Here is a 27,480-nt window from a genome sequence, read left to right as displayed (position 1 = left end):
ACCTTTGTTATTCGTTATGTGGTTCATGAATAATATAATCTTATTTGTAAATTAAATAAACATGCCAATGAAACGCAGACATTGGTATTGAGAGAATAGTAACCCAATGGTTAAGAGCACATGTATCTGAGCAGTGGCACCGACAAATAAAGGCAATAAATTTTGCTTTATTAAACATTTTCAACAACAAAATTACACTTGAAATACCGAATAAACCCATGGCCTGGACATTGTGAATCCCAACACAGCTTGAGGATTTGCATTTCTTAAGCCAGTTGTTTGCTTTTGACCTGATCTTTTTGCACATCCAAGAGAATGGCCTGTGTATTCTCAGTCAGTATCCGGACAGACTGTTGTTTCATAACACTGCACTGTGGGTTACTGCTGCTTGGTTGTTTATAATGGCGCCTTCTGCCATTTTAATGTGTTCAGGCCTTGGAACAAGTATAAACAGCATGTGTTTGTTGACAGGTGCAGATGCAGGCAAATCAGGTTTATTTGAAAGTCTAAGCCAGTACCCCTGTTTTCCCTTGGCCCTGTACAATATTTCCCCTTCTTGAATTGTCCTGTAAACCTGTTAATAAAAACGTACAGGTGGGCAAAACTCAAGTGTTTTATAAATATGTCTTTAGTTATTGCTTTTAAATTTAAAATTAATCTGTTTTGGTTGCATTACATTAGTCTGTTTTTCTATAGTAAACGGGATTTTGATGTTCTAAGAAGACTCACAGAAATATCTGTCATTTACAACAAGAGTCCCATGAGAATTTAAAAGAGGTAGTGCTTCTGTCACACTCAAAACACTCAAAACGATGTATTAAACAGGTGTATTAAACATTAAATGCATTACTCAAAGTTAAGCAATACAGTTAGCCTGAATCAAGTGTGGATGGAAAGGATAATTTAGTTTGGATTCTTATTTTCCTTCTTTTCTTGACAGTACTTTAAATATAACTGATAAAATCAATGCAAGGTTTAGTTCATTTTTAAACAGTACTTCGTTTTAGCAGAAAATATGGCCATTGTTATTCCTATATATGTACAGAGCTAACACAGAATTGGCCCATTCCATGTCCTGAGCATGATGGCTAACATTTCAACACCAGTGTACTTTTGGGAAACCGCTTCCTTCTTCTTTTAGTTTGTTTAAATTGTCAAAACTCTTACTACTCCTGATTGTGAGTGCAACATCAGCTTTGTCTGGTCCTCCACCCAATCTTTGTCACCACTGTCATCCTCTCAAAGAGTAACAAAGAATACACATCTTATTTCAACTGTGTTTGAGTCTGAGATCTGCAATGATGCCAAATTCTTGCTTTAGCTGACATCATTAATCAACTGTAGTGTTTTACATAGAATTAAACAGTCAGTGATTCATCATGAACATCAATCATCATGAAAAATTCATGACCAGTAGAATTATGATACATATTAAATATCCATTGCTGATGTGTAACGTCATGTGATGTAAGGGACTGACATGTGATTGGATTCCTGCTAAGCCATGTCGATTATTCTGGGGCTTTCTATACTGTTTGAGTCCAGTTGCAGTATTATTGTTTGGTTCTCATTTCTTCATTGTAAGCTTTTTATTATTCAGAAAGTAAAGGTCATTCCCAGTATTTTTTTCCAATAACCTGGACTTGCTCATTTCCAAAGTTCTTCAGCCAGGAGGCATAACTAATTGGTAGAGGAAACATATAGCAGGACTTTCTGACCCCTGGACTTTCCAACTCTGACAATGAACATGGGAAGCTCAAACCTGGAGTGAAGCTGTAAATTGACAAGCTTTGCTGGGGCTGTGTGTGGCTGTGGGCCGGAGGAGACTCAGCTGCATTGAGCAGTGTGGAATATGTCTAGTGTGGAATATGTCTAAATGATTTTCACTTTGAGGAAAGTGAGGAAAGCTTTGAGTCTTTCGTGGGTAGATTGGAGCAGTATTTCACAGCAAATGAGACAAAGTATGATGACAAATGACAACAAAGTGTCATCCTTAACCATCATGGCTAAAACTCAAAAAAAATTTAATAGACCTATTTGCACCATTAAAGCTGAAAAAAGACTTTTATGAAGGTTTACAGGCTATTCTAGAGGAACCAGCTTGATGGACAGATAATCAATGAGTGCATGGCCAAAACTGTTTTTTGTAATGCTTGTTGTAGACACAATGCATCACATTTTTTTAGTAATTTTGGCTAAATGCATCTGCTAAATGACTAAATTATGCATTGTTTAATATTGTTTAACATTTTGACAAAGCTGTTTGGATAATTTGCTGAAGAATCTGTAAGTGACCCTGTTGTTGGTGATGTTAAAAGTGCAGAGTTGGGAGGTAAATTGCTCACTGCAGCCAATGCTCACTATGACAGGGATCTCAAACTGAAATCCTGGAGGGCTGTTGTGTCTGCTGGATTTTGATATGCCCCTGCATTTAAGTGCTTCAACTGAAAGGCTTCTGGTTGAAAGGAAATCACAAAATCCAGCAGACTGTGTCCCTCCAGGACTGGCGTTTCAGACCCCTGAAGTAAGGACTGGACATTATCACTGGCATTAGATTTCCAAATATCTTTTGGAGTAATTAAGAAAATGTGCAAGAGTTTAATCGTTCACAGAAAGTTTTTAAAGCTAATGCAGTGGAAAGGAAACCCACTGCATAGAAAAAGCTGGCCAAACAATTATTCCACCGATGCCAAGGGAACGAACATAACCAAACACTCGCCATTGTCTGTGGGGAAATGAGGACACGTTGCCACTCCTTGCGCTTCAGTCCAGAGGCAAACAGAGAAGCCTGCCAAATGGAAGAAGCACCTGGGTGCCATAGAGTCAGCACTGCAACAACTATACAACTGCCAAAAGCCCCACCAGGCATTACAGGAGAAGGGAAAAGTGACTCATTATATATTTGTGGGTTCAAAAGGTGCACTTGTACTAAAAACTGTGCTCAGAACATAAAGTTAACAGTCACTTGACCTAAAAGCGAAAATCAAAAAGTTAAGTGTAACGGTAGCCCTAAATGTCTGTTTGTGGTAAAAGGAAAAGGGCCAGCCTTGCTAGGGAGAGATATGATAGGAAACTTAAAGCTTGACTGGTCATATGTTAACTGAACATTGTCGAAGGGTTACGTAACACTCTGTAGTGTTTCTGTCAGAGTGCAATGCTTGCTGGCATTACCCAACTTAATTACACATGATAAAAGGAGCTCTGCCAGGGTTATGTAAAACTCACTCGGTGCCATATGCACTGATAGCATCGGTTACAGCTACATAGTTGTTCAGGGAGTTATGACACCAGTCAGTTGTAATGATTGGGCTGCTCTGTGTACTTACTGTACCTAAAACAGAAAATAGTGTGAGGATATGTGCTAATAACAAACTAACTGTAAATTCAGGGTAAGAGGGGGATCACTTGTTCTGCAAAGATTATTTAGAGTTAGAGGGTGGGTGTAAACTATGGAGCCATTGTAACCACAGATGTTGCAAATGCAAAGAATTCACTGCAATAAAAATTGAAATGGGTACTAAAACTATAATACCTAACAATTGGATTAGAACACCAATAAGAAAAAAATACATTCATATATCGAGAACATTTTGTTGAGTCTCCCATATTTTGTGACCTGCAAGCTAATGGCTGAAATTCAGGCATTAATGTCCAGGAATTGGTGCATTTGTTGTCTATCACATTTCAAATGACATACAAACAAAAGGAACAAAGTCCCAGCTGACTGTGTATTTTCCTGGAGACTGTTTTCAGCAATGGCCCACACAACATCATAATACTCTGGCTTCTGCAACTGTACTGTCCAGGGGGAAATGTACCAGTTTTGTCAGCTGTCATGCCTTCTCTGCTCAATCACACATGCTAGAGGAGTACCAGCTGTCATAAATAGCAAACTCGCACATGTCAAAGAATAATAGCTGTAATTTCAAGATATATATTCTGAAAGCCTTTAAAAAACACAATTACAATTCAGATGAATGATTACCAACATTTCAACCTTTTAGCAATATCTTGTATAAATCTGTCAATCTGAGTAAAGCACAGACTGCCGTAACGCTATAAATTGTGGCATATAAGAATTGCATCAGCAATTGCAATATGTCTGAATCTTTTAGTCTCACCTGAACTAAAATGTTGAAAGTGGATCTTTCCTGAATGTAGGTACTGAATTCTTTAGATCTACACACCTCTGTTTTAACCCAAAAGGCTGAAACAAGAGTGCAATCCATTTATACTTAAAGGTTCTACATTATCTTTATTTAAAGTCATAATAAAATGGCCTTATTGCAATGGAGTTTCCTTTCCTTGCTGCTTGAACCATGTAAGATAATATGTGGACTATAGGTCCACAACAATAAGAAAGATAACTGCTAGAGTACACAACTGAATATAAAAATAATTATCTGGATTAATTCAAATAATTACAAATCGGATTTTTTCTGTATCCTTGAGATATAGCTTTTTATTGTCACCACACTGGGTTTTCCCCAATAATACAAATATTTTCCAAAACAATTGCAGAAGTGCTCTAAAGATTAATATTATATCATATTAAATTCATGAATGGCATTTTTGTTTTTCCAAATGGCACATAAAAATGAGATTGATAGTGGTTTTTTAACATGCTTTAACAGGCATTTTGTTGCCATACACAGGATAGAATATTTTGGTGATAGCAAGAAAACTGCATGAGACCCTGGGTCCAGGAACAGGGTTGTAAATCAGGCGCATAATCTCAAGCCCCATTATCAGTGGCATGGTTCATGCAGATACATGTTGAAGACAGTTTGTGGTCAGCCACTCTCTGACACACTAACACAGTTTACTCATCTGTAGAGTGCAACCACTTTCTGTGTCAATAGTTTCATTTGGAAATAACAATAAATAAGTTTATTTTTATTAAGTTAGTCACAAGACTCGGAAAAGACTCACTACATATGCTGCTATCACACAAGAGACAGAGTGTAACTTATACCTTCTTTTTTTTTTGTGGGGGGGGGTCAAGATTTTATATAAAAAGTTTGAATTATTTCTTATTTTTCAGAGTGAAACACTGAAAGTCTGTGGGTCTACACACCATACAGTTAAATATTATAGCACTCCTCACTAGTTTTATGCATGGTTTACAGCTGATATAATATATACAAATGTGTGTATATATATATATATATATATATATATATATACATACAGTATATATACAAATTCAAATCTAAGGACATTATGCACTGGCAAGTGCAATGCCTAGTATACGTAAGTACATACTACATAATGAGGTACTGCTACAAGACAAATGTGATAAGGGGCTGATTTGTGCAATTTCAGTTGCTGCTAATAATGTCAGTTTCCCAGTTTACAAATCTAAAATATGCTTTTGTATTTTTTATCCACAGTGACTTACAGAGCTAACATTGTTTTTTCCATTTTTTTTTTTGTACAAATAAACCGCATTTATAGATGGATATTTACTGAAGCAATTCAGATTAGGCACTTTGCTCAAGGGCACTACAGTTATGACAATTTTCTCCCTCCCAGGTGGTAATCTTATATTCTGGTAATTGTTGTCTTTCAGCAACGCTAGCTTGCCCAATGTTCTGGAAATGTCCAGTTTTTCTGTTTTTCCTTTGTCTAGTTATACTTTTTTAATCATGTTCCGTGGTCTAGCCACAGTCCCCACTCAGATTTCCCAGCTGTGCTCTACCTGGAACCCTGTTTTCACCACCTGTCTCTCGGCTCGCAGCAAACCCTGCGACTTAGCTAGTTAGCTGCTTCTCAGCTACGTGGCTAACCGAGTGAGCACCCGCATGTTCTAGCCTCATTAGCCAGCCGCCACTGTGTGTCGTCAGCTTTGCTGATCGGTCAGCTGTAGTTCAGCATGTTTTCTTGCACCAAATATTGCAATTAGAGACAGGTATTTTCCATTCAATTTAATATTACTGGAAACTACCCTCTCTAAAAATAAATGTAAAAAAGCAAATAAATAAAGAAATATAAGGACAGCTGAAACTGAGCTAGCTTTCTGCCTGTTTTGCTAATGCAGACCAAGTTGGTTTTGTGGCCTGCTGTCTATCCACTCCCATGATGTTTGATATACTGAAGCAGTTTTGTGAGTGTGGATGTGAATTACATGTGGTAGATGGACATGATAAATACCCATCTTGTCTAGGTATATCACACCTGAGAGTAGCCCTCTCCAACTCCTGTGCTAATTGAAGTGAGAGAGGCCCGTCTAGCCCAAGTGGAAGGCATGCAGTCTTCTGATGACATCCCCCCTACTCGAGAGCCGCGCCACAAATGCAAATGGGGAAATCCAAACGAAGCAGCAGGTGCACCTCCTGCCAAAGAGAGAAGGAGACTCTCTCTGCAGGTGGCCTCAATGACTTCAGAAATTGAACAGCTGAAGGCATATTTGCATTCCTTTGCCCCCCCCCCAGACCTCAATGCCGCATCACTGATGACTTGTCGACATGGGCACACACTGAATGTTACAGCCACAGAATTCAGACCGAGGCATATGTGACAACAATGACACTTCAGGCTTTTGCCATAATGACCGGTGAGCTAGGTAGGCTGATGTCCTCCCTAGTTGTGGCTCACCACTAAGTCTGGCTTGCCCCGTCCCCCTCTCCAATGACTTAAGGGGGACCCTGAGGAAACACCCAGTGATCCCCTGATGTTGTTTTTGGCCATGCAGCTGAGCTGGCCCTTTATAGTATGCTGCAAATAAATCAAAACCAGCCGCAATGAGAACTGTGCTAGAAAGATATGGCTCACACAGCTGTGAGGCACAACAGGAGGAGACCTGAGGGCATTCTCTCCAAGCTTGCCCACCGGGAAGATGATGGCCCTCCCCCCAGACTGCCCCCCAGATTAGCTCCACTTGGACTACAAGGGGAACAGGAACAACATAGTCAGTGACCGGTGTGTGCTACTCTGCCCAATGCCATTGAAAAGAGTGTGCATACCTGACAAAGGGCGTCCATCTTGGATCTATTCTATCAAGATGGGAGGTGGTGACAACCGATGCCTCACTCTCTGGCTGGGCAGCACAGAATGGCAAAGTGCATGTGGAACACACATTTGAGGAGAGAGCACATCAACGTGCTGGAAATTCAAACAGTTTTCCTTGCTCTGAGACATTTTCTCCCTGTTCTCAGGGACAAGCATGTCCTTATACAAACAGACACCTCTACAGTGTTTCATATGAACCACCAGGGAGGTATGAGGCCAGCGAGATCTGTGCAAGTAGCCCAGCAGCTGCTAATGTGGGCTTGGCTGCTAATGGCCTCACTTTGACTCATTCACCTGCCACGCTCAGTGAGCCAGGTGGCAGATTTTTCGTCATGCCAGAAACCACCCCCAGGAGAGTGAAGGCTGCATCCGCAGGTGGTGGAAATGATTTGGAAATGGTTCGGAACAGCCTAAGCAGACTTGTTTGCTTCAGCACAAACAACCCATTGTCCCCTTTGTTATCTCTGGCAGAGAGAAACTACCCACTGGGAATGGATCCTCTGACCTACTCATAGCTTCGTTGATCACAGCAACCCTACTCACTCTCACCACATGGTGCTCTTAGTGGCCCCCAGATGGCCAGCAAGACTATGGTTTCCATCCCTCATTGGTCTCCTGGAAGGGAAGTGATGGCAGCTCCTACTCCAGTATGGTGGCAGGATATGGCATCACAACCCAAGCACGCCCCAAGCCCCCTCTGTGAGCCTACTTTGTGTACGATATAAAGCAGATGGGCTGGTGGTGACCTTATGACCAAACCCTGCCTTTAACCTAAAGTTCTGTCTCCTTTTATACCAACCAACCTATAGGGCTGTCTGCATTCTGTACTCCCCACTCCCCCTTTCAGAGTCTGAAGTAAACACATCTCTTGTGCCTTGTTCGGTCACTGAAATGCTACCAACAAGTCACATAGTGCTTCAGGAAGTCAGGACAGTTTTTTATGAGCTTCATTGGGAAGACTAAGGGCTTGGCTCTTTCTAAGTAGAGGCTTTCGCACTGGATTGTGAATGCAATTGCTCAGGTCTATTAGAGCGTGGGGCGAGTGGCGCTAGAGATTGTGATCTGCTACACCTCAAATATACCTCCTCAGGCAAATAATGTTGTCAAGCCAGCCTGTGAGCTAGAGGAGGAAGATGTGGTAGATATGAGTATTTTCATCATACCTGGATAAAAGCCAAAATTATTGATTTATTATTTCTCCTTTTTCCCTTTTTATAAGTTGTTTCACTAAAACTTTATAGTACTTTATCAACTTAGTTTACTGAGATGGTGCAAATGGGATAATTGTTGGAGAGGCAGCTTGACAAAGAGGCTAACACAACCTCTAGCTGGCGAAGGACTTAAATACCATGCATGAAAATGGGGGAGGGGGAAATTGGTGGCCCTAATTATATGATCTGTGAATGGTGGTAAATGTTCTTGTAAGGCACTTGCAAGGGAATGGAGGGGGGCTGTTTAATTAGCATATTCTGTCCTACATGCAGCAAATGTTTTACAATACATGAAAACACATTTGACAGGTAATGTAAGTTCTACTGATAGTTAGCAATGCATGGTTTCACAACTGAATATGAAATGAACAAAATGTTTGTTCAGATAATCTTCAACAGGTCTGTAATGTAGAAACCAATGGGATGTTAAATTATAAGCAGATTTGTCCATTTAGGTATTAAAATCCATCCCTCCCTCAATGGTATCTGTAAAGAGTACATTTTAGACATCGATCACTAAGACTTGTCTGAGTTGGCCTGCTAACATCCTTTTGAGGAATAAGTACGGACTTTTATTCCAGATCCAAGTGGAAGATCTGTGCACATCCAAGACATCTTGACTGGTACCCGTCATGATCCTGACTTCAACAAAGAAGCCTTACAAGAGCCCATGCTCATCCTCTCATACTCATCCTCCCTGCTAAAACTTTTTTAAAGCATCTAATTATTGATCTGTATTTTATAAATTCTGTGTTATTTTCTGTGGGATACTTTTTCTGTAGTGTACATTTGAGTGCATGTTCTGTGTAGACACGCTAGGTAGTTTCCACTAGTTATTTCACACATCTTGCGATGTACTTAGAAACATCATCAGTAATGCAACCTGGGGTCATGGGATGTTTTGGGTTTCTCAACAATCATACACCCTCAACCAGGCGACCCAACCAGGGTTGATCAGCCCCTAGCTTGTGTCCAAGTTACATGTGTTGTCATAGAAACCTTTTGATCCACAGCCATCTTAACGCCCTCTCTGCAACCTCAGTGGTGTTCTTAATGGCTTTCCTGCTGCGCAGTCCAGTGATGCCAAGGGGTTTGAAGGCCCTGTGGAGAGACTGGCCTGCACAGCCTCTGCAGCCCACCTCCATAGAAACACATTGTGCCCGCCATCCCTCCCTCCAGCACTCGCTAACTAGGTCCTCGTACATGGCCCTCTTTCTCTCGTAGGCCAACTTCAAGCAGCCTTCCCAGGGACGGTCAGCTCCAGCAGGACCACCTGTCTTGATGTTTAGACATCAGGACGATGTCTGGCCTGAGCATAGTCACTGCAATGATGTCTGGGAACTTGAGCTGCTTCCTCAAATCAACCTTCAGCTGCCAGTCCCTTGCTGTGATGAGCAGCCACCCTGCACCCTTGGCTGAGCCTGCAGCTTCTCCCCTGCCTTAACAAACACAATGACCCATTTTGCTGGGTAGTTTTGCTTAGCACCGATGTAGTTGTCACTGTCAGGTCATCCATGAAGGCTCTGATGGGGGCTGTCGGACACCAGACTTTGTCAGGGGCCCTCTACACTCCACTTCTGCTGACTGAAGCAGCATATTCATGACCAAGGCAAACAGGATCACTGAAATGGTACATCCAATGATTATCTCCTTCTCCAACCAGTGCCATATTGATCTTGTAGTTCCAGAGGTGGCTCTCAGACTGAAGCAGTTGTACCAGTCCAGAATGAGGTCCCTGATCTCGCCTGAAACATGGTGCCAGACTAGTGCTACTTCCACCAGCTTGTGGGGCATGGACTTGTAGGCACTGGCTAGGTCCAGCCACAGAACAACCAGGTCTCTTCAACCTTTTCATACCTCTCTGATCAGCTGAGTGACAACCCATGTGTGTTCAATGCATCCCGGCACCTTTGGGACTCCCCCCTTCTGCACTGAGGTGTTGAGGAAGGAGTTCTTCAGGAGGTACTCCATCAGGTGTCGAGCAAAAATACTAAAGAATACCTTCCTTTTAACGCTGAGGAGTGAGATAGTTCTGAACTGCTCGATGTTACCTGAGTTCCCCTCCTTTGGAATCCAGACGCCCTCTGCAAATCTCCACTGCTGGGCTACCTTCCCCCTCCTCCAGATCACCCTGAGGATCCTCAATAGCTGGTGTAAGAGTCTGAGGCACCTCTTGTAGACCTTGTACGGCACTCTACTTGGGCCAGGGGCAGAGCTTGTTCTGGCAGCTCTGAGGACTTCCTGAACCTCCTTCAGGGTAGGCTCCTTGAACTCAGTGGTGGGGTCTGGTGGTGTTATCAAGGTTCTGCAGTTCCCCAGGTCTTGGTCCCGTGCTCAGTCACTTGTAGGAGTCATTGAGGCGCTGGTTGATCTCCTCAATCTAATACAATATATTGCATTGCATTCTATTTAACAGATGCTTTTATCCAAAGCAATGCAGTTAACTTTGCACTTTTTGTAACATTTTTCAAAAGGAGTCCTCACATATACATCTAAATATACTTTTTTTGGGCACCATAAATGTCCAATTTATTTACTTCATTGGTTATTTATTTATTTAATTATCAATTTATTTAGTTTTGTCACATTTGGTCTTCCATTTCTGTCATGTTTTCCTCAGTAATATCTGAGGGCAAAACTTTAAAAGCATGTATATATAGTATCAGGCTGTATGGAAAACTAGGATAATAAGTTCCCACAATGATACCGTCTTTATACAGTAGCTTGGAAAGATTATTCAAAGATATTTTGAGCTGTCAAATAATATCAGCAAAGCAATTTTTACTGAGATGTGACTTGTACTTTGTTAGCTAATGTGAAATAATATGGCAAGTTGTGTGGCTGTCAGTTTTGAGCATAATTTCATATTCTTACCAAAAAACATTGTTTCATACAGATATATTGCATTTGAAGCACACATTTTTACACACCCCTAAAAAGCATATTCAATATTATCAATTTTTATGTTTTTTTTTGTTGTTCATATGCATAATTTTAAGACGCAGTTACTAACGCCAGCTAGAAGTGCCTTGGCCTATATAGCTGTGTGATTTCAGCAGTTGATGCCTTTTCCTCTATGACATTTAAAATTAAACAGCAATTTTGTGGGAATATATTTAATATATATATATATATATATATTATCCCTGCCTTACATGCAGGTGTATCCAATCAGTGTTAATGGTGGCCCTTCACAGCCTGATAACATAATATTGTTTTGACCACTTTGTCTTTACGCTCTGGTGAAGGAGTAAATGTCTGAAACACGTTAGTGCTCTAATGGTTCAATAAATATTTTTAAAGGGTGTTGCTGTCTGAAACTTCTTTGCCACATCTTAAAATAACATTTTATGAATAACTCCTTCCATGTTGAAACGTCTTCTTAGCAAACAACGCCTTTGGCTTGTACCAGCTGCCAGGGGTGCTGTAAGGGGGGTTAGGATGATTCCAAGGGCCCTGACTGACAGGGGCCATCAAAAAATAAGAGAACATAGGGTTTTCTGGGGTGATGGCGTCCAATGTGTGATCTGTTCATGGGGCCCAGAATCCCTGGTGGTACCCCTGCCAGCTGCTATGCAGGGGCCAGGCTCCATGCAACAGTTTTGCAGAAAGTTATGGTTACATTTAGAGTGTAAACTAACCAAGAAATAAATTAGCCTTACAATATAATGAGGGAGAGCAAATCTTTTATGGCTTTGTGTGCACTGATAGTTTTCAGTCTGTATGATACAGGGCAGTACCATTTGTGAATTGTATATTGTTGTCAAACCCAAAGCAAAGCCTTTCTTGTGACAATCCTGAAACCTCATAGCCTCATGTCCTTAGAATTTCTATTCATTAATAACATATTTCCCACGACCATTCACGACTGCTCGAGTCATTGCAATGGAAATAGAATACATTCATTTTAAATTGCATAGTAAGCCTCATCATACCCCCATGTAAATCCAAATGTAGTAAGTGTGTGTTAGTGAGGTATTGAATTTTGGCCAAGAAAACAAGTTTTTTATTTAAAATTGCTTCAATGTTGGCTACCTTCAAAAAATGAATACTTATTAGGCAATGAGAGATTTCTATTGTATGCATATGAATTTTAGGATTTTACATTACCTTTACCTTGTTGGCTAGTAGATTCAAGAAATTGATATAAACTATTTAAATCCGACGTGTTGTTAAATATTATTCAACACAATAGTGGAGAATCTGAATGTCTAATTAGCTCACAGTCACGTGTAATTCACTGTAGGCCTATGTCAAAAAAAATTATTTCTAAAAAAAATGTAAGTTTTTTTTAAAAATGTGAACAAAACCCGTATTCATACAGCATTTAATGAATCAACCATTCAATACTTCAAATGACCCTTATCTTTTCATAGCTAGCTAGCTATATAAAATGCAAACAATTCATGAGCTAGGCTATATCCTTGGAAGTGAAGTCTGTAAATTCCACTCACCTCCACCTAAGCTTAGAAGTGCATTTTTCCAAGGAATTATCATAACCGTGCTGATTTCACAGATGATTGACTAATTTCAGAAAGAAATTTCGTACCAAGCCAATGTAGGCTACGTCACCGTCACAATCTACTTGTTTGTGCTAAGTGAAAAGCAATCTATCGTAGCTCGATTGACGCTGTCTGATGATCTGCTACTGCGGCTGGCTCAGAATAACAAGGCAGTTCGCTAATACCCGTCTATTGGGGGTTTTCTCCGATACACCGAGAGAGCTAAAAAAGCTAGCAAGGCTGCCAAGCACATTGCACAGTCCAAGTTCCGCAACCCAGCATGGCTTCGGGAGACCTTTACGAGGTACTGTAATACCCTGTCAATGGATATTTGTCTTATAAATGTACAAATAATGGAATTAGGAAGTAAGTGGAGCTCCCATTGCATGAGAAAAAACAATGTCCTAAGCCCTTTAGCGAACATGCGAAAGCAATCAGTCCTTCGAGCGATATGAAGATGAAGCTTTTCGCTAGTTTTTTTTCTATCTCGAATGACTTTGAATTATATTAATTCTAAACAGGCCTGGTGAGATAATTAACGACATCATCAGAAGATGTAAACTCTTCAGTCCCCCGTCAGTCTTCAAAGTCGTGATAAAGTGCAAAGATGACAGATGGATTACACGGGCGACTACACGCAAAATAGCTACAGACTGGGAGATGATCAGAACGTTGAAAATGCCCGTAGATATTTATTTCTCGCAAATATTTGTGGGCTTCGCAACATAGGGTATGGACTGCAGTGTAGGTGAGCACATTTATTTCGATGTTGCCTTTACGCTTTAATGGAGTTGACTCCATTAGACGAGTTGAACAACAATTTTCTGGTTAAAAGTTGATTCATCATATCGACAGCATTTCGTGATAGTGTGGTACCTACAGCATTTGTCGTTTTGTCGGATTGCACTTAATTTTGACTTTACATTGTAAAGTCAATGTGCCACCTAACACTGTTGCGTTGTGGACGGATTTATGACTAGTGTTGCGGACTTCAACTCTTATGTTGGACGAGTGATGTCACGGCGATAATGTTTCAGTTTCTCTTCATGTTGTCAGAAACAAACCTTGCTCATTCTGTATACCGTAGCACCCAGTGAGGGCAGTTTAAAGTCCACTGGACGAGTTACCATTTTGGATCATCATTACCCTCCTACTTGCTACTGTAATTGACATTATTACATGCGTGGCTTGAGGCGAATTTGATCACTGAGGGGTCGTTTTGATTGAATGGCATTGCGCTTTTGTTAAATATCAGTCAATCAGATTAGCAGTTGACTACTGTCAAATAACGGGTCCAACATATTCATTTAAAATGATTTAATCTATTCTCAGTGCATGGTTGGCCTACCTTTGATTTTGCGTTCATTGTTAGTGTTGTCATTTTGTGCTTAATGTTATTACTCCAGTCTGTTCTGAGGTGAAATTAAGTAGGCTGTAGGCTATGGTTTTGAAGTTATGTGCATGTGTTGGGGTGAACTATTATTTATTCTGACATCGACAGTTTGATATCGACAGTACTTGGACATCTAAAGTGTTTGGACAGCTAGCTAGTCTTAACTTATGAATATGCCAGTGATCATTTTTTATTCTTAAATGCTTCAGTCAACTGAAAATATTGTTCTACCCTCAGTCTAAACCCTTGACTTTTTACCGAGGAAGGAGTTTTTATAATCAATATTCTTGTCATGTCTGGGGACATGTGTCTTCAATTTGTCCGACCCTAATATGTGCTGAGGGGTTGGGCTGTGAAGGGGATGGGCTCATTGATCATTTGTTTAAATGAGCTGTCATGCTGTCACATTCAGTCTTCCTGTACATGTTCACTTTGCATATAATAATCATTCAAGTCACTGATTTACTAGAAGTGGTGTTTAATCACAGAAGAGAAAATGTTGAGATGTTAACGGTGTATTTGTAAGTGCATTCTGACATGACTCATAGCACTCAAGACTGACTGTTGCATACAATACATGTCCTAAGTAGTGCTGACAGGTTTGGATGTATGCATATACTGTAATAATGTGGTGTTTATCTTTTTAGAGAAAGACGTGAGTAAATCATTTTAAAATAATCATTATTTGAAAAGCTATGGTATATGCAAAGTATGATATTCTATATGACTGACTTGGTCATTTAATTTGTAATTACTCGTAACAATGAATTATTTTGAATTCACAAGTCATGTACAACTCAGATAGGTACAATAACAATGTGGTGACAAATCTAAGATTATGATATTGATGTCCCTGAGAATCAAGAAGTAATTAGAAAGTTCAATAGCTCTCCATGGGAATAAATGGCACAATATTTTTCAATCCAAAATAGTGAATAAAAATCTTTCTTTACCTTTTCATTTTACTGAACATACCAAGAGTACTGGTTCTTTTTGTAACTTTTCTATAATTAGCCTGTCTTATAAAATCCACATAAGATGTTGGCCTGTATAGAGGGATATACTTGTATCAGTCATTGCACATAGTCAGACTGATTAAAAATAAGGACTCATCTGTGGGTGTAATATCCGCCAAGTTTGGGAATAATGGTATTATTTATTTTTCATTTTAGCCCATCCCCCTTTTTTAAACATGGTTGTGAAAATACCCTACGCTAATGTTTTGGATATTTCTGGGCAGAATGAGAATAGCATGCATTGCAATTTTATAACCTGTAGGCTATAATTTGTAGATTATAAATATCATATTTTCATGCTGGTGTTTGGAAACTTGTTGTGATAGCTAGCTTTTAGTAGTTTTTTTTATTTTTTTAAATCTGTAGCCTTATATGACCACGTGAATGTAAAACATGAGTCATGCAGTTACACCATTGATTCCTATCTACATAGAGAGCAGTAAAATGATCAATTAAAAATGAATCTCAGTAGTTTACTGTTTATTTTAATGTTTGTTTGCTTGCTTGCTTCTTTACTTGGTTTTCCAGTATCTACCTGGTTAGATGAACACCATGGTTCTGGAGAACAGTGTTTTTCTATGTGACTTTTAGTGTATCAGTTTGCCTGATTGAAGAAACATAAAGATGAAACTTTTAAAAAAAATGTATGCGCTCAGCTTTGAAATATGAAATCCATTTGGAAAAGTGATGAAATAGTGATAAATCATGAAATTGGATATAGCTTCTTTTGGATTGATAATGTAGGAACATAACCTGTGATTTTAAATTCCCATAATGCTGTCTTCTTCTGCGGTCTTGTGTGCAAAAAATTGTTACATAGCCTTGCCTGCCCTTTTACGCTTTCCTTGAGTATAAACTCACAATCACCAGTCCCCCACCTGTGTTTCAAGCTGGCAACTTTTAATTGGTTTTGTACAAGTAAAATGTTAGCAACAGATAATCATTTACCTTTTATGAAAGTATTCTGATTTCTCTTGATTGTAGCTATTAACTGATTTTGTTGTCAGTTTAAGGCCGAAAATAGAATCATCTGCTCATTCGATACAGCATTCTGATGTTGCTTCATCTTGAATGTTTATACATATTTAGCTGCTGTGATTGTAAAAACCCAAGGCTCCAACCGCTGCTGTCTCTCTGAAATATTAATCCTTCTTTATTCATATATACCTCCAATGGTGTGAAGTCCCCCCCCCCCCAGATGTCTGTGAAATGCAGAGAGAAGTTTATCAGATGTGATAGAATCCTACCAAGTTTTCTCCAAAGCGTTCCTTCATCTCAGAGCTGAAACTAGCATGTCAGAAAATTTTAGAGACCATCTTTAAGAAAGGTGGTCACCCTATCACTTAACTTGTAAGGCAGGAAGACCTTTATTGAGTGGAATAGGCTACTCCTGAAGGAATATTCTGACCAACTGTCAAGTCAGCCAAATAAGAGCGACCTGATCAACAAATGTAAAAAACCTAAAGATGGATTTTATTTTAATCAAACAAAGCAAACTAAAACCACAGTAAATGGATTAAACCACACTAAAAGCCACACGGTGTGACAGGCGCACACGCATGGATTTGAGGAGAGATGAATCTATTGCCCATGGGAGACTAGTGCATAATTCAGGGGGAATTAATGCAGCAGCTTCCCAGTGTGGACTTGGCCAGGTGCCTCTGCTGAATGAACCAATCAGGGACCAAAGATTATGAATTTTGAAATGCTGATGGTGACTTGGCAACAGGGCTTGGTTTGATCATCAAGACTGTTGTGGTAACTACAAAAATATTGTGATTGATAGTTTTGTTAATATAACAGATTGTTAATTCATAACAGCCTTACTTTCCAAACTGGCTTGGTCTTTATTTGTGAAAACAGACATAACTACAGTAAGGTAACAGTGTTTAAAATGATTAGAAGTCCTAGCATTTTAAGGGTTTTATTATAGATGTTGCCTGGGGCCAGGTTGTTGTGAGGAACACAATATTAAAAAGGTTTTGTGATCAAGAGTAGTTCAAAATGGGTCTTTTTAAATTTTAATTCCCTTTGATTGTAAAGATGGGTTATTTGTAGTTCAAAATGGGTCTTTTTAAAGTTTAATTCCCTTTGATTGTAAAGATGAGTTATTTGTGCTTTGAAATGCCTAGGCCTATGTGTCAAAATAGCAGAGGCTCAGATCAAGTTGAAAGAGGCGCATTTTTTTGCAAATGCTGTGAATGGTGATGCCAGTATGATGCATACCTGTGAAGGTTAGCACATGCATTTTTCCTTGCAGAAAGGTTGTGCTAAGAGAGGGTGTGTTTTACTTTTTACGTCATAACTTATCTTTATGCCTTTGAAATCACAGATGGAAATCTTGGACAATGATGTGCTCACTACAAGTAAAGAGGCTTGCACATTTTGGAAGCACTGGTTTAAGCTGGATTTTTAAAAATTTCAGTTGTTTCAAATTATGCACACGTATATGAATTAAATTGCTGACATGTTATTGATTTATCATTTTGTAATTAGCAATGTCGTTTTAAATAATTCCATACATGTACTGCATACTGCTGGGGAACTGTGTCTTGCTGCAGCATTTACGTATGGCTTTCCGCTTTGTCACACAATGACAGAGTTCCCCTTCTCCATGCACACTTTTTCTAAATGGTAACATTTCTGCTTTTCCCATGTTCCTCCAACCACCATGTACTCATCATGTGATCGCTGTATGTCTGATGTTCAGAACTGCATGATAAAATGGTAGTATTGCAGAATACAGCAAAAGTATGATGGAGAATCTCGTCTCAATACGCTGTTACAGTATAAACTATCCAAGTACTGAACCTGTTTTGGAACATTTTTCAAGATAATCCTTAGAGAATCTTACAGACTGGCAACAAACAATATTCTACTGCTTACAGCCTGTCAACTCGCATCACATGCTGATAAATCACTATTTATCTCGCTACTGGCTAATGGAACCACCTTTACTAGCTCTGTGTACTAGAACATTGATTGGAACCAGGTGCTATGGCAAATGAGACCAAAATTTAGTTTTCTGGCCAGGCACACCAGTGGTGCGTTTGGCAACAGAAGAAGGAAAAGGACGTCAGAAACTGTTGAAAAGGACGTCATAGCTCTGGTGAAATATGGTGATTTATCTTCAGTGTTAGGGGTTGTTTTGCTTTTATGGTATTTTTGTTAAGGTCAGTGGAATCATGAACTTCAGCAAAGAAGAAGTCATTTCCGGCAAAACCCCAGGAAGCTAAAACTTGGCCACAAAAGGTTTGCTCTACAGGACTATGATCTAAAGTGTACCACAATATCAGAAATGAAATGGTTCAAGGTCGACTATTATACTATTTTTGGGCGATTTTAAATTATTCCACAAGGTCTACCAAACATGATGAGAAGGTTTTTTAAATCTAAATAATTATAAAATTATAATAATTTTAATACCTTTAAAAATGATTTGCTGCCACGAGACCTGGAAGACTTGGCATTATTGAAGGAACCATGAATTCTGCTCTGTACCAGAAAATTCTTAAATATAATGTATAGTCGTCTGTCCATGAGCTGAAGCTGAAGCATAAATGGGATATGCAGCAAGACAATGATCCAAAACACAAAATCAAGTCTACATCTGGATGGCTGAAGACAAACAAAGTTAAGGTTTTGGAGTGGTCTGTCCAATCAAAGTCCTGACGTGAACCCAATAGAGATGCTGCAACAGGACGTTAAACAAGCAATACATGCTTGAAATAATCATTTTAAAAATGTGTTTTGTTTACTCTGTTTCACTTTTTCAAATATTGCATTTTTTCTGAAGATCTGAAACCATTCAGTGTGACATACAGTGGGGTCCAAAAGTCTGAGACCACATTGAAAATCTATAATATTTTCACGTAAACCTGGAAATAATCAGAAAGTTTGAGGATTCAGAAACATTTAAAATCACAAGAAGTTATTACATGTAAAATGAAGAAGAAATATTTAAGATTATGCACTATTTCTAGGTCAGCAATCAAATTTAAGCAAATTTATACTTATACTATTATACTACTATTTATACAAATACTTGTATAAAGTACAAAAGGTCAGATTTCCTTGAGTTGTATCCCTTCCATTGAAGCATGCGTTCAGATGACAGGTGGATTTGATCTACTCATCAGAGGACTCGTTCAAGTAACTCAACTTGCAGCCAGTGTTCACCTATTATAAATATGGCTGTGCCTCAAGTTTCCAGCAAATCATTGCTTACTAAGCAGCATTGTGATAGTGGGAAACATGGCATCAGAACTAAGTGAAAGTGTCAGAAGTCAAATTGTTATTCTAAGCAAAGAGGGGCTTTCTCAGCGTCAAATCATGGCTAGACTAAAGGTTTCTAAGAGGGCAGTGCATGGAACTCTAAAACGCTTTGCAGAAACTGGATCAGTTGTATCCAAAAAACGATCAGGAAGACCAAAAATGACCACACCATCAGAAGATCAATACATCAAGCTTAGTTCCCTGAGAGATAGAAAAGCAACTTCATCACAGATACAAAATTTGCTAAATAAAGAACGCAAGACTCCAATCAGCAAAAGTACTGTCAAAAGAAGGCTGTCTTGTAGTGGTCTCAGAGGACGAGTAGCAGTTTCTAAACCACTTCTCAGGAGGGGAAACAGGGCCAAACGCTTGGGGTGGGCTAATAAATACCAGCATTTCACAGTGGATGACTGGAAAAAAGTCCTATTTACTGATGAATCCAAGTTTGAGATTTATGGCAATAACAGAAGGGTGTATGTAAGGAGACGAACAGGAGAGAGAATGATACCGCAGTGTATCAAACTCACAGTGAAACATGGTGGTGGGAATATTCAAGTCTGGGGGTGTTTTGCCTACTCTGGAGTTGGACACCTGCACCAAATTGACTACACCCTGACCAAGGAGAAGTACCACTCCATTCTTCAGAGATATGCTATACCCTCTGGTTTGCATCTTTGTGGAGAAGGATTCATACTGCAGCAGGATAATGACCCCAAACACACCTCAAAGCTTTGCAAGAACTACTTGAAGACCAAAGAAGTCCAAGGAGTCCTGACTGTCATGGACTTTCCTCCACAGTCACCTGACCTCAACCCCATTGAACATTTATGGGGGCACTTAGAAAAGACTGAGAAAGCCATGCATTCTGTAACATCACAAGAAGCTCTTTGGAACATTGTCAAATCATGCTGGGATAACATGGGTCATCAGGTTATGCACAAACGTGTGGAGTCCATGCCAGCTCGAGTGCATGCTGTCATTAAAGCAAAAGGGGGACATACCAAATACGAAGATATTCTGAAGTTCATGTACATTTTTCAAAAATTCAACTTTTCACTCAAATTGTTAAGCTGATATTATCATTTGTAATGAAAGAATTAGTATTACATTCAAAACAAATGCAAAATAGAAATATCTTGACTAGTGGTCTCAGACTTTTGGACCCCACTGTATATGCAATAATAGAGAAAATCAGGAAGGGGGCAAATACTTTTTCACAGCACTGTAGGAACTGGAGAGGCTTGAGGAGCCAGAAGTTGCAGAAATCAAAAAGATTTTCCCATAGTCTATAATGGAGATGCACCTGCCATTTTCTGTCAGACTGTGGGGTTTATAGTCATATTATCAACCCAGTCATACCCAAACCCAACCCAGAATACATAGAAGGATAAGAATCAATGCATGATTTTACTTGACATGACTCAATAATGAAGTTATAGTCAAGTTGTTTTATTCCCTGTACGTCAACAGTAGACTGGTTAGTCAACATATGACTCATATGACTGATTACTGAAATGCGTACAATTGATGTATAGCCTACAAGGAGCCCAAGCGAAAAGTAATGTGAATTTCCATTGTTACTGAACTGTGGTATGTCTCACAGGACTGTATGGACTGAGCTAGTAGTCAGTGTTGATGAGTACAGACCAGCCACTCTCGTAGCTAAAGTTAACTTAATCCATTCCCTTAACAGGGAAATCCCTGATATGAACCCGCTGGAATGAGTGGACAACTACACAAATGTTACTGACATTCCATTAAATACCTTATGTTAGTGGTTTTCAAAGTGGGGGCCACCAGGGTGGCCTCAGCAAATTGGAGGGAAGCTGAGGGAAAATGCTAAAATTATTTTAAAAAATAAAATCGAATGATTATTATTATTATTATGTGTATTATCATAAAATATAATTTATAATAATATATAACATATCAAAATTTTATTTGCCATGCCCATCTTTCTAATTGCCTGCTATTCAAAACATCATTCATCACATACTGTCAGTGTTGACCTGGTGACGGTCTGCACCTGCCACAAAGCTGCTTTGCTCCTGAAATTTAGCTAGCTAGCTTGCTTGCTAGCATCTAGCTAGCTAGTGCTAACTCACAGGTGGCTCCAAATATTTAGGTATAGTGACAATTGCAGTGAGTAATCAGTCTCATAAAATTACTATTATCTAAAATATCTAACCATAAATTTGGAATTTCAATGAATAATTAAAATCACCAGTATTAATTGTCAAATATAATTAAATCAAAGATTTAACAGATCTGAATGGATAGAAGGAGTTCTTCAAACGACTGATTTAACTTGGCTCTCATGTTCATTCAACATCTAAATAGACATTAGTTTAATAAAATATGTTATTCAACAATCATACAAAAATACAGAGCTTACATGAACTATTCTAACTGAGAAAGCTAAGTAGAAGAGTTTGTGTGAGTGTGTATAAGCATATGTGCACGTGCACACACGTCCTGTGTCTGAATACAGGATAAAGACAAATTAGCATGGCTGAATAATTTTGTTTCTCTACAAAGGAGTATCGTTCCCAGTAGTGCTGAAGAGGGAAGTATAGCTTCAACTCATAAGCGATAACCAACTTCGTTCCATGTAGCTATTTGCCCACTACCGACTATGCTGATATTGTTAAATTGTTATTTAAAGAATTAGTAGGAGTATGAGCTGGAGAGTTAGCTGGTAGGAGAGACCATGTGTGGTTGCACTATGTGTTGACGGCTAACCGAGTCATGTAATTGATTCACAACATAACTTATTCAATTTATCAGGAAACAAGACCAGGTTAAAACCTAGTATATGGCTGGACCTAACACACGTGATCCAGCCGACCAATGGTGTAACTTCATAACTTGGTCGACCAATGGTGTAACTTCATCACTCAGTCAGTCAGTCAGTCACAGACATTCGCGTTTGTAGGGCTGGCCCCACCGTCCAGCCAAAAAGATTAATAGGATCACACAGAATCACATTAAATTCAGTCAAGGCTAAGCTAAACTGCTATTGCCTGGAAAGTTCGGTCAGTCTTATTGAAGTCTCTCAATGCGCGTTGCTGCCTCTGTCATCTTACATCTCTGTCAGCTCTGAGTAAAAGCAATAAAAATAGAAAATACTACAACCAAATTTACTTTTTCTGGCTGGAACCTACAGTAACTGTATGGTTTTAATTTGTATGTGTGTTTTTAATGGATTACAGCTGTCTGCCAAGCAAATGTAATGTGTAACAACTGACCCCCCATATTTGTAACAAGCTACCTCACCTGCTTGCCCATGCTTTGCCAGATCATACTAGCTTGAGTTAACAGCTCTGATGGTCTGACTGATAGTTCACAGATTGTAGTTTAAAATGATATGCGTTATGATACAGTATGTTCACAGGTAAACACATGACGTAAAAAATATACCTTCTTAAAAATGACATTCAGTGAATGAAGCACGAAATTGACACAAAGCCAGTTTGTTGAAATCCAAAGTGAAAAGGGTGTGCATTGGGGTGTGCAACATGACCAACAACACGCTAGCTTGTTTCAGATTGGGTGAAAACATTGAGTAACATTGTCCCCCTACCATCAAATTTTCTTAAAGAACAGGGCTAATCAATGTGGTGGTTCTAGTAGTCCAAACGGGGCTAGCTAACATTAAAATAATAATTCTTACAGAATGGGGCTGATCCATATGGTGGTTTGTGCTAGTCCGAATGAGGGTAGCTAATATTAAAATAATAATTCTCTGTGGATCTGTGGATACAGGTATACCGTTATACCTCCCACCCCAAATTAGCTAACATTATCTAGTAAGTTCTACACATTTCTAAATCCTTGACGTAACTTCAGCCAATTCTAAATGGCAACCACAACAAGCCACACAATTCAGCCACATACTTCCTGAACACAATTAGGTAGAAGCGCATGGTGATTAAAACCAAAGACTTCCCAATGAGTACAATCCATCAATTGTTTTTTCTCTTTGATTGTACTCATAAAACACAATTAAATTATTATCAGCATATTATGGTTGTATTTATTCTACCAAAATTTCTGAAATTAAATTAAAAAATCACTCAAATGCATTGGAGTGAATTTAATATTAGGTCAAACTACTTGCATTCTTCTTTATGTACATATTGCTTTTGTTTTTTAGTTTAATATTAGTTCACCCTGATCTTACTTTTTACATGCCTCCACATTTGTTCTAAAAAATAATTAACACATCTCAAGAGACTGGACTTTTTCCCAGCACTTTTGAAATGGCTGTTGTGAAACCCCTATTGAAGAAACTAAATTTAGATCCTAGGGTCCTGAGTAATTAGAGGCCTATATCCAACTTACCCTTCAGATACTTGAAAAAGTAGTTCATAATCAACTTAACAGCTTTTTTTATGAAAACTGTATTCTAGAGAAGTTCCAGTCAGGTTTTAGATCTAATCACAGTCCAGAGACTGCTCTAACATAGTTAATGATCTTAGACGCAGTGTTGATGCTAACAAGATTTCTGTCCATATTCTTTTATATTTGAGTTCAGCATTTGACACGATTGACCACAACAATCATATCCATTGTCTTGAAAACTGGGTTGGTCTCTCCAATTATGCTATTAACTGGTTCCGAACGTATATTATGAAGAGACGCTTTTATATTAGTCTTGGGAGATCACGTCAGAAAAATATGACATAGCCTACTTTTTGGTGTTGCACAAGGGATCTGCCTTAGTCCCCTTCCTTTTTCATTATACATGCTTCCCTTAGGTAATATTATCAGAGAACACAGTGTTAACTTCCACATCTATGGTGATGATGATACACAATTATACATTTCTATTGAGCCAAACGATCATGATCCTAACAGAAATACTTTTAGTCGGCCCCAAAGCCAAAAGGGATGTACTTTTTAATAGGTTTGGAAATTTTGCTTCCCAGATTAAATCATAAGTAACAAGTCTAGGTGTGATTTTAGACAGAGTTAAGTTATAAACCTCACAAAAACTAGGTGAGGAACAGCTTTCGTCCACCTGAGAAACTTGCAGAAGTACGCCCATTTATAACTCAAGAAAAAGCTGATGAATTCATTCATGCTTTGCTTTCAAGTAGATTGGACTATTGTAATTCTGTTTTACTGGTCTAAAAGTTCTAGAACATCCGAGAGTATCTGCATGGTGGAGTACGGAGCGTTTCAAAAGAAAGAGGTGTGTTGAATGCAAAGGGGGCATAGAAAATAGAGCCAAAACACAGGACAAAATACACTGCAATCTATAAATGCAGAGTTTTTTTTAAGATTACAGTGGTCGATGACCCAGACTTGAACCACAACAAAATAACTACTGTTTCTTTGAGCCAATTGTCTTTTGGTGTCGGACATTTGTGTTGTTTATTGATCATATTTACACAGCCACTGGAAGCATTACAAGATTCAAAGAGAAAGCGCTCTAGCTAGCTTGCTTCAGCGTGAGTAAATTAGAACAGAAATCACTTCTAAAGTTTTTAAATATTGCTAGCCTGTGTGCCAAAAATGTGTTTTTATCAGAATGCCAAAACGTTGTATCTTAGGCTATTTAATCCCCCAAATCCCCCTGCATCACCCCACTTCTGTTGCACGTGTCATAATAAAAGTATGAATGACATACAGATTTCATTTCCTTGCATTCAAATTCATATAATTCCTTGTCCATATGTCCAAGATAATGTGTAATTTTTTTACAATGCATTTGGCAACTACCTTTTGGTTCTCACAACAGAACCTATATATTTTTGAAAAGAATGAAAATGGCACTTCCGTGAACTCCATAAACATTGCTTTTTCATATATCGTGCAACCAAATATCTGTTGCAGATTCACCATGGGGTGAATCGTTCCCAGGACAAGCAGATACCAACCGAGGAGATCGCATAGAGCCAATTTCTGTCAGCTCTGGGTGAAAAAGAGCTGTCATTGTTTGCTTTCGCTTCAGCTTTCATTGCTGTCTTACAATTAGCAACAGGAACACTGGCTGGGAACGCACTGAGACTGCCATACGATATGACGTGGAGATGTGTTTTCAACTAAAACCTGAACATACTTCATGTCCAGTAAAAAAAAAAGTGCAAGACAATCAATTAATCTTACTCTTATTTGAGGCTGTGGGCGAGTAGATTCCCCTCCAAACAAACTAGACTGGTTAATAACTTGGCTGTGAGAAGAGAGCTTGTTACAAACTTATTTTTTAATGTGGCAGCTTGGTTGTCATCACATAATCAGCCCTGCAGTGGAAGGAGGATATGATCATGCTGCTGAGGAAGAATCTGGAAATGGGTCTTCTTGGTGGGAGTGCTGTTGACTTGCATTCCACAATTTCAGGGAATAATAAGGAAGCTCATGACTGTGTCCAACTTAACGTTTGCTTTCTGGTGAATCTTTCTATTGCTTAACTGCTGTTTAACACAGTGCCACATAAGTGAGACCACATAAAATATTGAAAAGAAAGTTTTAAAAACGCAAGATGTTCTTTTTATTGTATTGTTTTCTTCAGTGTTATATAGTGTTTTTAAAAATAAATGAAGGCTGTAATTAGAATTTTTCACAGTGGCCTAATATGATTGAACTACAGAGTGTAGGTTGTGTTACATAGTTTATAGATACCAGTGTGCAACTGAGTTGTTGTGTGGAAGCCACAGTATAATCATTTTTGTCTACTGTATTGTCCAAACCTTTAAGCCAGCTGTGAGTCTGACCTCTAGAGTTCATGTGCGTATTCAGTCATTGTCAGCAAATCAAATGTCATAGGTTGAAAATATTACCTAAACACTCAACTTTCTGGAAGAATATATAGAATATTCTATAATGATATATAGAATCAGAATGCTGATTGAATGTGCACCTGTGTTGGCTGCATTCATATCGAAAGTAGTAAATCTGCGTTTTGAACAGTGGTGGAATAAGTATGTTTAACTAACAGCATATCGCCTTCTTCGTCAACAAGCCTGTGGTCTGTACATATATGAATTGGAATTCAGAACTAAACATAAGGGCTTTTTTATGGATATCTTAAAAACCCTTGACTTGCACCCTTGACTGATGTAGTTAACATTAATTTATTCAGCAAGTATAATTGAAATATTTGTAAAATAAAGAGTAAGCTACAGTGGCTAGCTTGCCATGAGAGGAAGAAATACAACTGATTGTCTAATACCATGAAATTGTACTACATCAGGTGTGTTAACTTGTTTGCTATAGAAGCCATGTTTCAACATCACGTATTGCATTGTACAGAGGTCTTAGGGCAACACCACAAATGAGCTACCTTGTCTGAGTCCATGGAGCACTATCAGAATACTTTTTGTTGTGAAATTGCCTCATATTCAATGTGGCGATGCCTAGAAGAGGCCAACAGTTTATTAGTTTAACAAATTTACAGTTTAGATCCTTTTGCTTTCCTTTGGTTTCTCTCTAATGTGTGACCATATGCCTAGCCCATCACAGTGACAGAGTGGCTCCAACATGTCCGTCTGGAGAGGGCTCACACTAGCATGGCAGGTGAATTGCTTGAACTCTGGTTTGAAAAACAATCTCTCATAATTAAGTGTGATTGCAATTAGCTATACTTTTTAGGGTTTTTAAAAAACTGGACATAACACTTAGTACCATGCCCTTTGGTAATCAGCTGAATGGTGTCTATGGTCACCAGTAGTAATGTGCAGGTTGACTGAAAATCAGTGGCTGGGTCACAAACAATTATGCTCTGTTTACTCGCAGGTGGGTGAGAAAGAAATTTGTAAATTATATTATTTTAAATCAAATAAAAATATATAATCTTTGAAGCTTCACTTGTTATCTGGCATACATTAGTAGACAGGCTGGGTGAGTAGTAGAACTGTATGAAACATGGGCAGCCATATATAGGCCCACACAACTATCCCTAACTATCTAAGTTTGCATGTGGACCATTGTCTGTGTTCTCTGGCTATTTGGTGTGAAGTTGAGGCCAATTTCTTGATTATTTCAGTTATTCAATGTACTAGCCAGCTGGCTAGCCCAAACATGAGCTCATGTCATTCACAATATATTTACAGCCAAATTTTTGATTT

At 38.8% G+C, this 27,480-nt stretch overlaps 1 protein-coding gene across 1 annotated transcript in view; it reads left to right on the top strand.

Annotated features, from left to right (window-relative positions):
* The first annotated feature begins 12,869 nt into the window (after nt 1-12,869).
* LOC118228212 (chromodomain Y-like protein 2) overlaps nt 12,870-27,480 on the top strand; it is a 57,322-nt gene continuing 42,711 nt past the window's right edge. The window contains exon 1 of the mRNA XM_035419553.1: nt 12,870-13,028. Coding sequence (XP_035275444.1) covers nt 13,005-13,028 — 24 coding nt within the window. The 5' untranslated portion in view covers nt 12,870-13,004. The remainder of the gene's footprint in view (nt 13,029-27,480) is intronic.

The sequence above is a fragment of the Anguilla anguilla genome, chromosome 5, assembly GCF_013347855.1.
Source record: "Anguilla anguilla isolate fAngAng1 chromosome 5, fAngAng1.pri, whole genome shotgun sequence".
Taxonomy (NCBI): Eukaryota; Metazoa; Chordata; class Actinopteri; order Anguilliformes; family Anguillidae; genus Anguilla; species Anguilla anguilla.
The sequence above is the reverse complement of the archived record's forward strand: the minus strand, read 5'-3'. Positions and strand labels throughout refer to the sequence as shown.